The 14,194-nt window shown below is 52.0% G+C and overlaps 1 protein-coding gene across 1 annotated transcript; it reads left to right on the top strand.

The window, feature by feature from the left end:
* Positions 1–424: 424 nt before the first annotated feature.
* Positions 425–793, top strand: NCLIV_019380 (hypothetical protein; the record flags this gene model as incomplete). The annotated part of the gene is made up of 1 exon (XM_003882132.1): positions 425–793. The coding sequence occupies one exon, from the start codon at positions 425–427 to the stop codon at positions 791–793; it is 369 nt and encodes a 122-aa protein (XP_003882181.1).
* Positions 794–14,194: the final 13,401 nt, after the last annotated feature.

The raw sequence follows: 14,194 nt of genomic DNA, 5'->3' as shown, positions 1-14,194 counted from the left end.
AAATTACTGACTTGTGCCACCTTTCTCCAGTCCCTTTGCTTATTTATGGGCGACCCTTTTCTCGGAGTTCCCTTTTGTCATCGAAGTCGTGGGAGCTCTGTTGCTGTAGAGACCGTGTTCACAGCCTAGACGGTTCGTCAAATTGTTGTGTCGTCAGTGGCGTTCCGCGTGAGGTCAATCAGCAACGATGAAGCCTACACCCAGTAGCGACATCTTCGCTCGAGGCACGAGGAGGAGCCAGAAGAGAAAGGCCATGGTATTTCGGCAGAAACGTTTGGGACTCCCCTTTGGGGCCCAGCTTCCCTCTCGAGTGGAACGGAGACCTGGGAGACTCCGTGTTCATGGCTTGAGTGTACTGTTTCTCTCCGCTGCACTCTGCCTGTGTTCTCCGTTTTTCTTCTCTCTGGATTTCTCAACACCGCGAATGTGCACATCCCTTGCTGCCGCCGTTTCCACTGGCGAGACCACTGCTTGGGAGAGTACTGTCGACACGGAGGATGAGGCGCGAACAGAGAACGCGGTTACATTAGGGGATAGCGACGCTACAGACGAAGAGGACGAGAACTACAACGGACCCCATGCCGATGTGGAGGATGATGCACGAACAGAGAACATGGTTACAGAAGAGGACGGCGACGCTGCAGGGGAAGATGACAAGAACTACAACGGATTAAATCGGAGCAGTACCCTCAAGAGGAAACGGGGACAGAGTAGCCGTTCGGGAGTCGCCATGCGTGTTTCAACCATCCAACGTTCCGGAAGAGTCCGGCAGGAAATGAGACTTGGAGTGTGAGTAGAAAACAGAGGAAACAGATAGGCACCTACACTACACTGTTATACGTCGTTGCGGGTACTTTGGCCACAACGAGCAGAAAGAATAGTCCTAAGAGCAGGAGAATCTACAGCAGCTGCTAGCATTCCTGCATAGCCAGTTGTCTACTACTTGGGTGACCTATTTACATCGTTCGCCTTTCTGTACCTTTTGGCCGATAGAGACACGTGTTTCTGCAATGCAGACGGAGATTTTTTCTAGACATCTCTTCCTAGGAGGAGAGGGCTGTGTAGGGCGCACAATCTGGTCGGATGGTTGCGCTAAAAGGGACGTTTTCTCCAGCAAGAAGCCAGCTGTGTAGAAGGTGGAGGCAGTGCTCATTCTCCACAAATACGTCTTTCTATTGTGCTGAGACAAACGTATCCGACCAACGGATATCCAGAAATCGAACGAAGGGCGCTTTGCCTTTTCAAGGAACTCCCCTTAGAGCAGCGAGGGCCTTTTTTACAGCGAGAACTTGTTTGCCCCGCTGGCGTGTTGGTTCCCACGGCTCTGGCTCGACAAGGAAACGCATCAGTTCCCGCGCTATGGTTTCCGTCATGAGGATGGGAAAACGGTTCAACAAAACACTGCTCAAATTGTTGATGCAGTCACACACATCTGAAGTTCACAACGTGACTGCTTACCAAAGCTGACTCTACGTGGACGTCCAGTGCCCACCAACCCGTTAGCGCGTGTACTGCAGGGACTTTCCTAAACTTCCTCAGCTTCACGGTGTGAGGTGGAGATCTATTTTCTAGTGTGTCCGGAAGCAGTGCGCAAATATACAGAGAGGTCTGATATGCCAGGCGTGAAACGCTAATTTCCGTTGAGTCTTTTTCTGCGACTGGAGCTAGAAAAAACGGCTACCCCGTACAAACTATGTGAAACGAGTCTTGGACTGCCAGGGTGGTTCCAACGATCTCCCTTCTCCATATGTGTGTCTCACGGTCGACTTGGTCCTCCGGATCCCGAAGTGCCATACAAATGAGGAAGGCGCGCTTCTGAGCCGTCGGGAGAGTCGCATTTTGTCGAACTTCTTTAGTGGAATATCTAGTCCGCCGTGTCGGTGAAATGATGCTTGTGATGCATGGGGTTAAAACAATTCGTAGTCGCGGCCATTCTGTCCAGTCGCTGTCGCAAAACGAAGGCCTGGTCTCGTGCGGTTATCCGCGGACCACCGCAGAAAAGGGACGGCTCCATCATGCTGTGTAGCCGACCCCTCCATGGAATCATCTTATCTGTATGTGTGTATGTGTGTGTGATTTGCAGCCTTATTAGCGTTGCACTTTTTGTCCTCTTCTGCGCCATGCTTTTCAAGGCGGGAAAAAGACAAAGTAAGACAACTGAGCCCCCCCTACGTGGGTCACCATTCATGCGTCTCCTGAGTGCCATCAAGATGCCGCAACAGTTAAAGGAAGACTTGCTACAGCGCGGACGTTGTTGCACCGTGCTCCAGCAATTCAGAGTCTAAATTGGATTACATGCCCTTTTAGCACCAAAGCTCTTGGGTTATTTTGGTCTTATTTTGCCCGTTTACCCTCAGTCGGGGCGTAAGTTGCGAATGCCAGCGCCACGTTAGTCTAGCAACTCTACATCCATACACAAGCATCCAGCGGCAGTGCGACCGGGACGGCCGTCATTTTAAGTCATCGCTGTGCTAGTCAGGACTTCGCTTCTGTAGTTCGCGCAGTTACTCAATGTAGAGGCGCATGTAGCTCCTGGCGTGTATGGATGATGATTATCGCTCTCATCAGACCACCTGTAAGCCGACTCTGCGTTTCTGGAGATGTGAGCGTCTATTCGTGGTTGAGTCCCCCGGCGGCATGACCACTCCGTCGGCGGTCCCGTGGTTAGATTGTATTTGAAGTCATGAAAAGCAGAAGAGTTTTCAGGATAATGATTGGTACTAGGAGACTTTAGTTTTGTGACCCAGATGGAAAAAGCTGAGAGGTTGCCTTCGAAAACGGAACGGCCGGATGAAAAGGAGTTATATAAAGCACATGGAGGATAGTCGTGCTGAAGATGCATGAGACGCTACAGCCGGGCCTCACTGCTTTCCAGCTCGTAGCTGACCACCTCATTGGATTTCTTAACTAGCGAATGAAGGCGCCGACTTGGGTGTCCAACGACCCGGACAAATCGGGTGGAAGCGAATGGGTTTTTGTCTGCGTAAATCGCTGACTTACTTCCCATGCTGTCTGGTGGTGGCCATTATGGAATTCCCTGACACCAGCAAGGAAAGTGACGGAGGCCAGAGGTGATTAACGATTGCAGACAAGGATCGAAATTTGCAATGACAGTCTTTTCAGGTTCGCTTGCTTATCGAAACAGCGGCATTTGAAATGGGCCTATCTAAAGAAGAGCACGAGCCACCCATCTGCAGTTCCAGTCATGAGAGACAACGACGTGATTTCGGTGGTTGTCTCCGCAACTATTCGCAGAGCTTGCTTACTGCAGAACCGGATGATATGGAACTGTTTTTCGGCTGGACATTGTTATGAGAGCTCGTTCCAGCCTCCTGGTAGACAGGGCCGGCATCGGACCCTCTTAGCGTCATTCGACGCTCGGGAAAAGCGTCGTTTGACACTCGGGGGTTGGCGACCCCGGCTACCATGGCGGAGCTGACTTCAGTATTTCTTAGCAGTGTTCGCATGTTCGTTTGCAGCGACAGAAGTTTGAGGAATGGAAGCGAACCGCATATGCGGACGTGCCTTCGGTGATTGTTCTTCGTCGGTCTCACTCATCGAGCATTCATGACTTGGCGCAGTTTTCACTGTAACGCTGCACACCCTGTGTGGGTTGCGTTCCTGCAGAAACACAGTGGTGTAAGTGACTCCAAGCTGCTTAACTAGTGGGGAAGTTCTCGAATTCCCGCCTCCAGCGGGGAAGAATATGCTGCTGTTGCGAGCGAAATGGTAGCATTTCGTAGGTATAGTTGACATTCTGTCGTACAGGAGTCGCCCCACGAGTGTCTTGTACTACCTTGCGCTTCAACTACCTTTGTCTCATTTCCTTGTGTGTGTTATTAGGCACGCGGAGCAGGGAAAATAACAGGGCTCGTGAGTACTATTTTGCTGTATTCATACGACCCTTGTTTCCGCAGATTCTTGCAACACTTAGTGAGGTGCTCTCCCTAGTTCAACCGTCGCGCCTGCAACAATTGCTATCCCACTGGGTGCCGCTTCTCGTCAGCTGCTTATCTCGCACAGGTTGCTGCATTGATCCAATACAACGAGCCAGATTCATGAGATGCACAGGTCCAAATAACTGTTTCTGGATGCAGTCTGGGGCGTTACCGTCAACTTGCTGTGTTGTCTTTACTGTTTTTGTGATCGGTTTCATGCTGAGGTTGTGCCGAACATCGTAGACTTGGCTCGACGGAATCCGTACCCGGGGACTGACTCGTGTTTCGTGCATGCCTTGTCATATGCAGAAAAACGTGTGGAGGACTACTGTTGCGTAGCGTTTAAGCCAGAATGACTAAGGCGCTAATGATGAATTCCTTTTCACTTTTTGTATCACAGGGTGGCCAAGACGACGAGCATGATGTCTGACTGGCGGCTCCGACTGTGGCGCGTATGCCGATCAGCGGATCTTCGTTGTCGTTGTCCGTTGAATGAGGCAGGCGGGAGCGCCCACTACACTACTTGTGCTGTTTTGTCCCATTGCCACCGCTATACTGATAGTTGGAGTGGTCGGGTGTATGTACTTACAAGGAGCTCTATTAAGTTTCGGCAGAGCCTGCCGATGCGTGAAACCCCGTGAAACTGTTCGACAGCGTGTCTAACCTCTGACTTGGAAACGTCTCACAACTGGGAATCCTTCATCTTTGTGTGCAGGCTACCAAAGAAAAGCGGCCAGAGACAGTGAGAGTCGATGCATGCTGGTGGCACTCGATCGCCTGGAAGTCGCATAATTGGAAGAGTCCCCAGGACCACATGAGGTCCCACCACAGCCTGTGGCTCAGTCAATCATGATACATGATACCATATGGCGAAGACATTCGGGCATTCGTGCCTGCTATGGCAAGAAAGTGTTGCATCATAGTAAAACGCACAACAGTAGTGCTAATAAGAATTTTGTGGAAAGGCAGGGGGTCTCTGAGAGGCGTGTACACCAAAGATTCTGCCAACGAATGAGCCGCCCGACATTGCCAACTTTTGTCGATGCCGGTGAGGTTCGCTGATGTAGCACTCTCCTCTTGAAACTAGGTGGTATCCTAAAGCAACCCAATAAGGGACTCAGTTGGCGTCGATCCAACCGGTGCCAGCATTCCCGTTATAATTCGGTCAAATGCATCAACAATTATAAATGATTCACACTTCCAGTTGCTTTGGTTGGTGTGGGGGCATCTGTAGGTATTTTCTGAGGCCAGCGTGCCCGAACCCTGTGCACGAAGAGCAACAGTTTTGCTCCCGCCTCTCGCGTATACCCCCTGCTTCACCGCGTAGTAAAGGAGTTTTAGTGTTGCTCTGAATGTGCCGCATAGGCACTGTCGAGGGAGCATCTGCGTGCCCTTCGTATTTGGAGCCTGATGTGTGGAAGAGCGGAAACCCCTTAAGCACTTTCATGACCATGTTCGATTCCACTGTGACGTGATGCGCTCTGCCTGTCCTTTAGACCCGGAAAACGAAAGTGCGTTCTCAAGTGGCTTCGCGTCCACGCGCGGTGCTGGCTCCTGCGCGATGGGCAGTGTCCTGCTCCCATTAGCTTTGGTCGGCTCCTGCTCATAATAGCAGCAGTTACGCGCCGCCTCAGCCTTCGCTATCGATCGAGACGATGCCGAGTGCTGATGTTGGAAGCAGAGACTGACATGCGAGCGGCACGTGAGCTGGTTTCAGAACGTCGTGAGACAGTTCGATTCGTATCCGATATAAACGTAAGAATATTGTATTTCGTATTGTACGAGAGGAGAGGCTACGAGAAGAAATGGTCCTCACAGGTGTATTGCTCCACAAAATGTTCAGTTGCGGAATTGCCACTGGCGTGCGCCCTACCAAAACGCGTGATTTCTGTGCTGTTCTCCTGCGGTGTGTAGGTGGCTGCTGGCCTAGCAACGGTTGCCATCGTTATAACGGTTGTGAGTTTGCATTTCGCATGGGGGAGCGATCTAAGTAGCCATCTCTTGAAAAGGCGACCGAATGACTGTAGTTAGCTCAAAAGCGATAGACACATTTGTCGATTTCTGCAGCGGCATCGAATCGGCGTCCTCATTCGGTGTCGTCGCTGAGTTTTCCTTACGTTTTTTCTAGGTTGTAAGCTTAGTGTAGTTCAGGATAACGGCACTGCAGCTCTGCCTGGTGTCTCGTCGTTATCGTCGTGTGATCACCGCGAAGTCCATCACTTGCACTGCACAAAAGCGTGCTTTCTACACAGCATCAAGCCTTCGTTCCTCTATGGGTCACCACAAGAGCTACTTGCTCATTCGATGGTGGGAGTTGCCTCTTTGTGCTACTGCAGTACCTGATTACCGTAAGCGTCAGATATGGACGGATGGACCTCTTTGACTCCTATGGCCTAGAACTCTGTTTCCAAGGAGGGGGTATCATCAAGATCCCCGTCCGCCAGATATGGAACACAGGGACCGCCGTACAGTGATAATCTGTTGGTTCTGCAGCATCACTGGTCAAAAACGGTTTCAACGTAGAGAACTGAGCACAGGAAGAAGATTCGCTGAGGCGGTCATGGCGTTTGAGTGGCAGGTCTTCATGCCGTACCACCTACCTTTTCGAGTATCCCGTGTCAGACTTGGATATGCAACTACCGTCCCTTTGGTGCTTCTATGTACTCTCCCGGAGCCTTGTGCACAGACCATCATCGACGGTATCTGAATGCCTCCGCGGCTCCATCCCAACCCTTCTAACAGTGTGACAGCACCACAAAACAAAACAGCACTTCGCATCCCTGCAAAGTCTTACCGTTCATTATCTACTAAAATACCACTCGTTTGTCCAGGTGTATCACCAGAGGAAGACATGCGTAGCGACATTAACTTCCAGGCTAAACATCCCTTTTCTTTGAAACACACTTCCCGTGTCGCCGCTAGCATGTCACAGTATAGAGCTACAAGAAACTGTAATTCCGGTGGTACAGTCCCTCCGAGTGAGTCTTATTGTCTTCGCGGGTGGCCAGATATTGAGGGCGACAAAAATGGGAGATGCAGACAGTATGCACCATTCGATCGCCAACGTGCTGAAGGTGGAGTCCATCTTCCAGTCAGATGCAAGACATGTACTCCGGGTAACTCCATGCCCTACAGAGTGCCGAAGAGGTTCCAGTTCAGCGAGAACGCCAGGGTGATCTGAAAAGTTCTGCGAACGTCAGGCAACACCTATAGGGGGTTGCTTTTTTGGCAAAAGCAGATGCACACTCGGCCGAATGGGCTTCCGGGTCAGTCATCGTTTTACCAAACGGCGTTAGCTAGCATGGACCCTGCAAAGCAAGAACCTGGACAGAGCGTTAGACAGAGCTGCTTAGCAATAACGTGGGGCCAGACAGCACTTGCGGAGGGGGTTGGGACTACGACCCATGTGCCTTTTTGTGCGTAAATAATTGACGGCCTCAGAGCGGGACAGAATTTGACTGCGGTGGTGGTCAGCAACAGACAGTGAGAACCTTTTGTTTCGTTTCATCCGTCCTGCGTGGAGGCACAGACGCGTTTGGACGAGGCACGAGAGAGTGTTGTTTCAGGGGAATATGATTTCGCGTGGTAGGGGGAGGGGGGAAAGGCTTGCGGTTCACTTCGTAAATTATCGACGGCTTCACTGCGCGACGCGATTCAACTGTGGTTGTCGGCAGCCGCAGGCGGTGAGGATCACGTGTGCTTTGTTCCTGCCTGTCGTGTTGCGGGGCGGAACCCATTTGTTGGAGCGAGACCCGGGACGCGGTTGTGACAGAGCGTCGGCGAGCGAGGAGAGGAAGTGTAACGTGAGAGATATTATTGCTGGCCATATTGCGTGAGGGCGGGGAATGGTGGGATTGTTCGTGTGTGAATAATTGGCGGCCTCAGTGCGAGACAGAATTTGACTGCGGTGGTGGTCAGCGACAGACAGTGAGAACCGTTTGTTTCGTTTCATCCGTCCTGCGTGGAGGCACAGACGCGTTTGGACGAGGCACGAGAGAGTGTTGTTTCAGGGGAATATGATTTCGCGTGGTAGGGGGAGGGGGGAAAGGCTTGCGGTTCACTTCGTAAATTATCGACGGCTTCACTGCGCGACGCGATTCAACTGTGGTTGTCGGCAGCCGCAGGCGGTGAGGATCACGTGTGCTTTGTTCCTGCCTGTCGTGTTGCGGGGCGGAACCCATTTGTTGGAGCGAGACCCGGGACGCGGTTGTGACAGAGCGTCGGCGAGCGAGGAGAGGAAGTGTAACGTGAGAGATATTATTGCTGGCCATATTGCGTGAGGGCGGGGAATGGTGGGATTGTTCGTGTGTGAATAATTGGCGGCCTCAGTGCGAGACAGAATTTGACTGCGGTGGTGGTCAGCAACAGACAGTGAGAACCGTTTGTTTCGTTTCATCCGTCCTGCGTGGAGGCACAGACGCGTTTGGACGAGGCACGAGAGAGTGTTGTTTCAGGGGAATATGATTTCGCGTGGTAGGGGGAGGGGGGAAAGGCTTGCGGTTCACTTCGTAAATTATCGACGGCTTCACTGCGCGACGCGATTCAACTGTGGTTGTCGGCAGCCGCAGGCGGTGAGGATCACGTTTGCTTTGTTCCTGCCGGTCGTGTTGCGGGGCGGAACCCATTTGTTGGAGCGAGACCCGGGACGCGGTTGTGACAGAGCGTCGGCGAGCGAGGAGAGGAAGTGTAACGTGAGAGATATTATTGCTGGCCATATTGCGTGAGGGCGGGGAATGGTGGGATTGTTCGTGTGTGAATAATTGGCGGCCTCAGTGCGAGACAGAATTTGACTGCGGTGGTGGTCAGCAACAGACAGTGTGAACCTTTTGTTTTGTTTCATCCGTCCTGCGTGGAGGCACAGACGCGTTTGGACGAGGCACGAGAGAGTGTTGTTTCAGGGGAATATGATTTCGCGTGGTAGGGGGAGGGGGGAAAGGCTTGCGGTTCACTTCGTAAATTATCGACGGCTTCACTGCGCGACGCAACTCAACTGTGGTTGTCGGCAGCCGCAGGCGGTGAGGATCACGTGTGCTTTGTTCCTGCCGGTCGTGTTGCGGGGCGGAACCCATTTGTTGGAGCGAGACCCGGGACGCGGTTGTGACAGAGCGTCGGCGAGCGAGGAGAGGAAGTGTAATGTGAGATATTATTGCTGGCCATATTGCGTGAGGGCGGGGAATGGTGGGATTGTTCGTGTGTGAATAATTGGCGGCCTCAGTGCGAGACAGAATTTGACTGCGGTGGTGGTCAGCGACAGACAGTGAGAACCTTTTGTTTCGTTTCATCCGTCCTGCGTGGAGGCACAGACGCGTTTGGACGAGGCACGAGAGAGTGTTGTTTCAGGGGAATATGATTTCGCGTGGTAGGGGGAGGGGGGAAAGGCTTGCGGTTCACTTCGTAAATTATCGACGGCTTCACTGCGCGACGCGATTCAACTGTGGTTGTCGGCAGCCGCAGGCGGTGAGGATCACGTTTGCTTTGTTCCTGCCGGTCGTGTTGCGGGGCGGAACCCATTTGTTGGAGCGAGACCCGGGACGCGGTTGTGACAGAGCGTCGGCGAGCGAGGAGAGGAAGTGTAATGTGAGAGATATTATTGCTGGCCATATTGCGTGAGGGCGGGGAATGGTGGGATTGTTCGTGTGTGAATAATTGGCGGCCTCAGTGCGAGACAGAATTTGACTGCGGTGGTGGTCAGCAACAGACAGTGAGAACCTTTTGTTTCGTTTCATCCGTCCTGCGTGGAGGCACAGACGCGTTTGGACGAGGCACGAGAGAGTGTTGTTTCAGGGGAATATGATTTCGCGTGGTAGGGGGAGGGGGGAAAGGCTTGCGGTTCACTTCGTAAATTATCGACGGCTTCACTGCGCGACGCGATTCAACTGTGGTTGTCGGCAGCCGCAGGCGGTGAGGATCACGTTTGCTTTGTTCCTGCCGGTCGTGTTGCGGGGCGGAACCCGTTTGTTGGAGCGAGACCCGGGACGCGGTTGTGACAGAGCGTCGGCGAGCGAGGAGAGGAAGTGTAATGTGAGAGATATTATTGCTGGCCATATTGCGTGAGGGCGGGGAATGGTGGGATTGTTCGTGTGTGAATAATTGGCGGCCTCAGTGCGAGACAGAATTTGACTGCGGTGGTGGTCAGCGACAGACAGTGAGAACCGTTTGTTTCGTTTCATCCGTCCTGCGTGGAGGCACAGACGCGTTTGGACGAGGCACGAGAGAGTGTTGTTTCAGGGGAATATGATTTCGCGTGGTAGGGGGAGGGGGGAAAGGCTTGCGGTTCACTTCGTAAATTATCGACGGCTTCACTGCGCGACGCGATTCAACTGTGGTTGTCGGCAGCCGCAGGCGGTGAGGATCACGTTTGCTTTGTTCCTGCCGGTCGTGTTGCGGGGCGGAACCCATTTGTTGGAGCGAGACTCGGGACGCGGTTGTGACAGAGCGTCGGCGAGCGAGGAGAGGAAGTGTAACGTGAGAGATATTATTGCTGGCCATATTGCGTGAGGGCGGGGAATGGTGGGATTGTTCGTGTGTGAATAATTGGCGGCCTCAGTGCGAGACAGAATTTGACTGCGGTGGTGGTCAGCGACAGACAGTGAGAACCTTTTGTTTCGTTTCATCCGTCCTGCGTGGAGGCACAGACGCGTTTGGACGAGGCACGAGAGAGTGTTGTTTCAGGGGAATATGATTTCGCGTGGTAGGGGGAGGGGGGAAAGGCTTGCGGTTCACTTCGTAAATTATCGACGGCTTCACTGCGCGACGCGATTCAACTGTGGTTGTCGGCAGCCGCAGGCGGTGAGGATCACGTGTGCTTTGTTCCTGCCTGTCGTGTTGCGGGGCGGAACCCATTTGTTGGAGCGAGACCCGGGACGCGGTTGTGACAGAGCGTCGGCGAGCGAGGAGAGGAAGTGTAACGTGAGAGATATTATTGCTGGCCATATTGCGTGAGGGCGGGGAATGGTGGGATTGTTCGTGTGTGAATGATTGGCGGCCTCAGTGCGAGACAGAATTTGACTGCGGTGGTGGTCAGCGACTGACAGTGAGAACCTTTTGTTTTGTTCCATGTGTCGTAGGCGGAGGAAGGGATTTGCTGGAGTGTTCCGTGTAAGAGTAGGTCAGCGAAGCGTCGTTGGAGGTAACGTGGGCAGATGTGATGGGTACGACGTGTGCGGTATGCGTTGGGGAGGGAGTCGTCTAGGCATCTTTGCAACGAGAGACACCGTATTCGTCGCAGCGGATAGATAGGGAGACGGTATTTGACGTGTGTCAGGCACATCGCCAGTTTGGAACATGCTTGTACATGTACTGTCTAACCGAAAAGGATGTCTGACCTATCAGCCGATCCGCTGTTACACACACACCCTAGCGTATGTCTGACCTATCAATCGATCCGATGTTACACACACACCCTAGCGTTTCAGAGGCACGCGTCCCTAGTAGGAGCTCGACGGTGCTTGAGAGGAAGGGGGCTCGAGTGTTTGAAAAAAGAGCGTGGTTGTTCGCTGACGTCGCCCCTTTTCGTAAGTAGGGCACATCCACACTCTGTCCAAGGACTCTCCCCGCAGGGAGAGCAAACAAGGCAAAAACTATTTTTTCTGACTCGCTGGGCGATGTGGTTCTCCGCACAGTGACTCAGGTGTTATCTCAGAACGCAGGTATCGGCGACCCTTCAGCGCACAACGCCATGTATTTGTAGAGGTCCTTGTTATACGGCGGCAGCTTTTTAGTCGTGATGGTGGTGAGAGAACCTGTGCAACCTAAAATGTTGTCTCAGTTGAAAAAGAGTGAACGCAGTAATGGTTCGGGGCAGCCAGGCGTCTGCAGTAAACACACTGAATCTTTCGGCTGGTGCTGCAAAAGGGAAGGCGGCCGAGCTTTCGCGTTGCCGCTTCCTCTCGTCAGCCGCTAGCTTCCTCATGACAGAATACGGTACTGTGTAGCTGTTGTCGTTTGTCCTTCTGCTCATCCAGCACCGAGTGAAACCGGGTGGCAGCAAGTGACGCTTCACATATCGGGGGAAACTCCGAGGTTCGACGCCGACCGACTGATCCTTTGAGTTGGATAGTGGCGCGAGTCCCTTGCACGGGGTATGGTTTGTTGGTGCCAGAAGGGCCAACGCTCAAGTCAAAACACAAACCAGGATCTTGCAGGGGGAACGGTAAAATACGTTCATTCTAAAAACTACAAAAGCCACTGGGGCGCACTGTGGGGCATCAATTCTCAGCATGTACGTGGGGGACTACGGTCCTAAGAAGGTAGTTGTCCGGGTGGAAGATTCATACTTTCGTAATTTGATGTATCATTGCGTTATGGTTCCGTCACCAACCATTGAGATTACGAAGTTATGGTTTTTAGCTGGTGAGTGTCTCTCAGTAACTAGCTGAGTGCTTGTACGATAATAGTATCAGTGTATTACTGCAGTTAAGGTGTGTAACATTCCCTGTGGTCCCTAACATCATATCTATCTAAATATATCGTACCTGAATGGTTTGTTCTAGCATATTATGCTGTGTTAACAGTAATCCCATCCAAAACGGGCGGTTCGTTAGTATTCATGTCGTCCCTTATTAATCTAGGTTTAGTATCTGAGATTGGATGATTATCTGAGATGCGAGCTTTAAATACCCGAATGTTGATTCGTCAACAATTTATGGCTCGAAATGTAGTCAGTGGATGGGTTATTATTTGGGTATCTAGTAGGATCTGTATTACTTGCATGATTGCCCTGGGAAACCGTCAAGGACTGTAGCCATCACGAGAGGTATCATCCTCGCGGTCCACTGCTTGGGTGCCTATTATATGTTCATTTGATTGCCTGCGGCTCGCAGTTGGGTTCCGAAAGACGTCACATTCCGAAACGAGTGTAACAGGCAGACGGTAGAGCGGAATTGTATCGATCCGAAAGGAGTTCTGTCGTGCACTAGCAGCACTCCTAAGCGTGTGGAGGGGGACTCCGGAAGCCAAACGTACCTAAGCTAGGTCTTACCTGCAGGTACGCCGGAGTCGTGTCAGACGATACCCAGAAATGTCACATGGAAAGTGCAGACCGGCGATGGCACTAGGAGACGTTTTGATTTGAGATGAAAGTTGTATGGTGGTAGCCCAAACACGAACTCTAACGCATAAAGGACAGCACCTTTGTGTGCACCAGTCCTGTTTACGGGTGCGGCATCGTGAACGAGATCATGAGTGACGAGCTGGCATGTAGCTCTGTCGCCTGGTTGCAGACATACAGGTGTCGAAAAAGGCTTTCGTAGGCGCGACCGTAACCGCAGGTCTTAGCTACCAGGTTGTTTGGGCAATGCATCGACAGTGCAAGCGTGCGCGCACAGACAAGAACACAGCAGAGGGGCAATAACCTGTGAGGCCCCATAATTTACGTAGAGCTACTGGCTCGACCAGCATGACGAATGTTTTTCCACGAAGTCGATTCTTTCTGTGGAAGGGGTCAGACAAAAGATGTGTTCAGATCCCTACCCAGGCCGTTCATTGTCGTTCACACGGCAACGGTTATGTACTCGGCGACTCAGCAAGATAACACTGGAAAAGAGAACGGCCGTGCCGCAATGCGTCTTACATTATCGTTTTCACGATCTGGTTCATCGAATCTGGCACAGATTCATGTCAGGAGCAATTTGGTCGTATATTTTGTCGCTAACTCGGCACCATTAGGCAGCTGTCCTGCAAGTCGATAACGTTGTAACTTTTTTAAGTGTTGTACGTGGTTCAGAAAGTGATTACCAATGGTATCATTGGTAAGTGGTACTCGGGGCCCAAAGAATAGAGAAACGCATTGGTAAGGATATGACAGGAGTCGTCGCTCCTTGGGGAAAGCTTAGGGCCAGAAAAACGAGATTCTGTCAACAAAGACGGGCCCAATATTCCCGTTCGGCTCGTATCAAAATGGTGTGGACACGGGGGAGCGCGCCGATGTACACTATAGGCAGAAACAACATTATAGATTGACTGCACTACCCATGCACCGGTTTGAATCGTCCTTGTCGACACGGAAACTCAGGTTTTCACGGTAAGTGGTCGCGAGGGTCATGAGCGCTGTGAGAGAATGGGATGCCTAGTTTTTTTCTTTCCCTCTTCGGGAACTGATCAGCGACAGCCTGTGTGCTGATAATTCTGCATGCGTCACATTTCAATTAGGCGCGGCATGGCGTTTCTCGCCCTATTCTGAAAGATAACGTCTGCATCGGAGCTCAAGTTTTGTGATGAAAAAACACCCATAATCTTCCTTACCCTTTACGCAGTGT

The sequence above is a fragment of the Neospora caninum genome, chromosome VIIa (genome assembly GCF_000208865.1).
Source record: "Neospora caninum Liverpool complete genome, chromosome VIIa".
Classification (NCBI taxonomy): domain Eukaryota; phylum Apicomplexa; class Conoidasida; order Eucoccidiorida; family Sarcocystidae; genus Neospora; species Neospora caninum.
The sequence above is the reverse complement of the archived record's forward strand: the minus strand, read 5'-3'. Positions and strand labels throughout refer to the sequence as shown.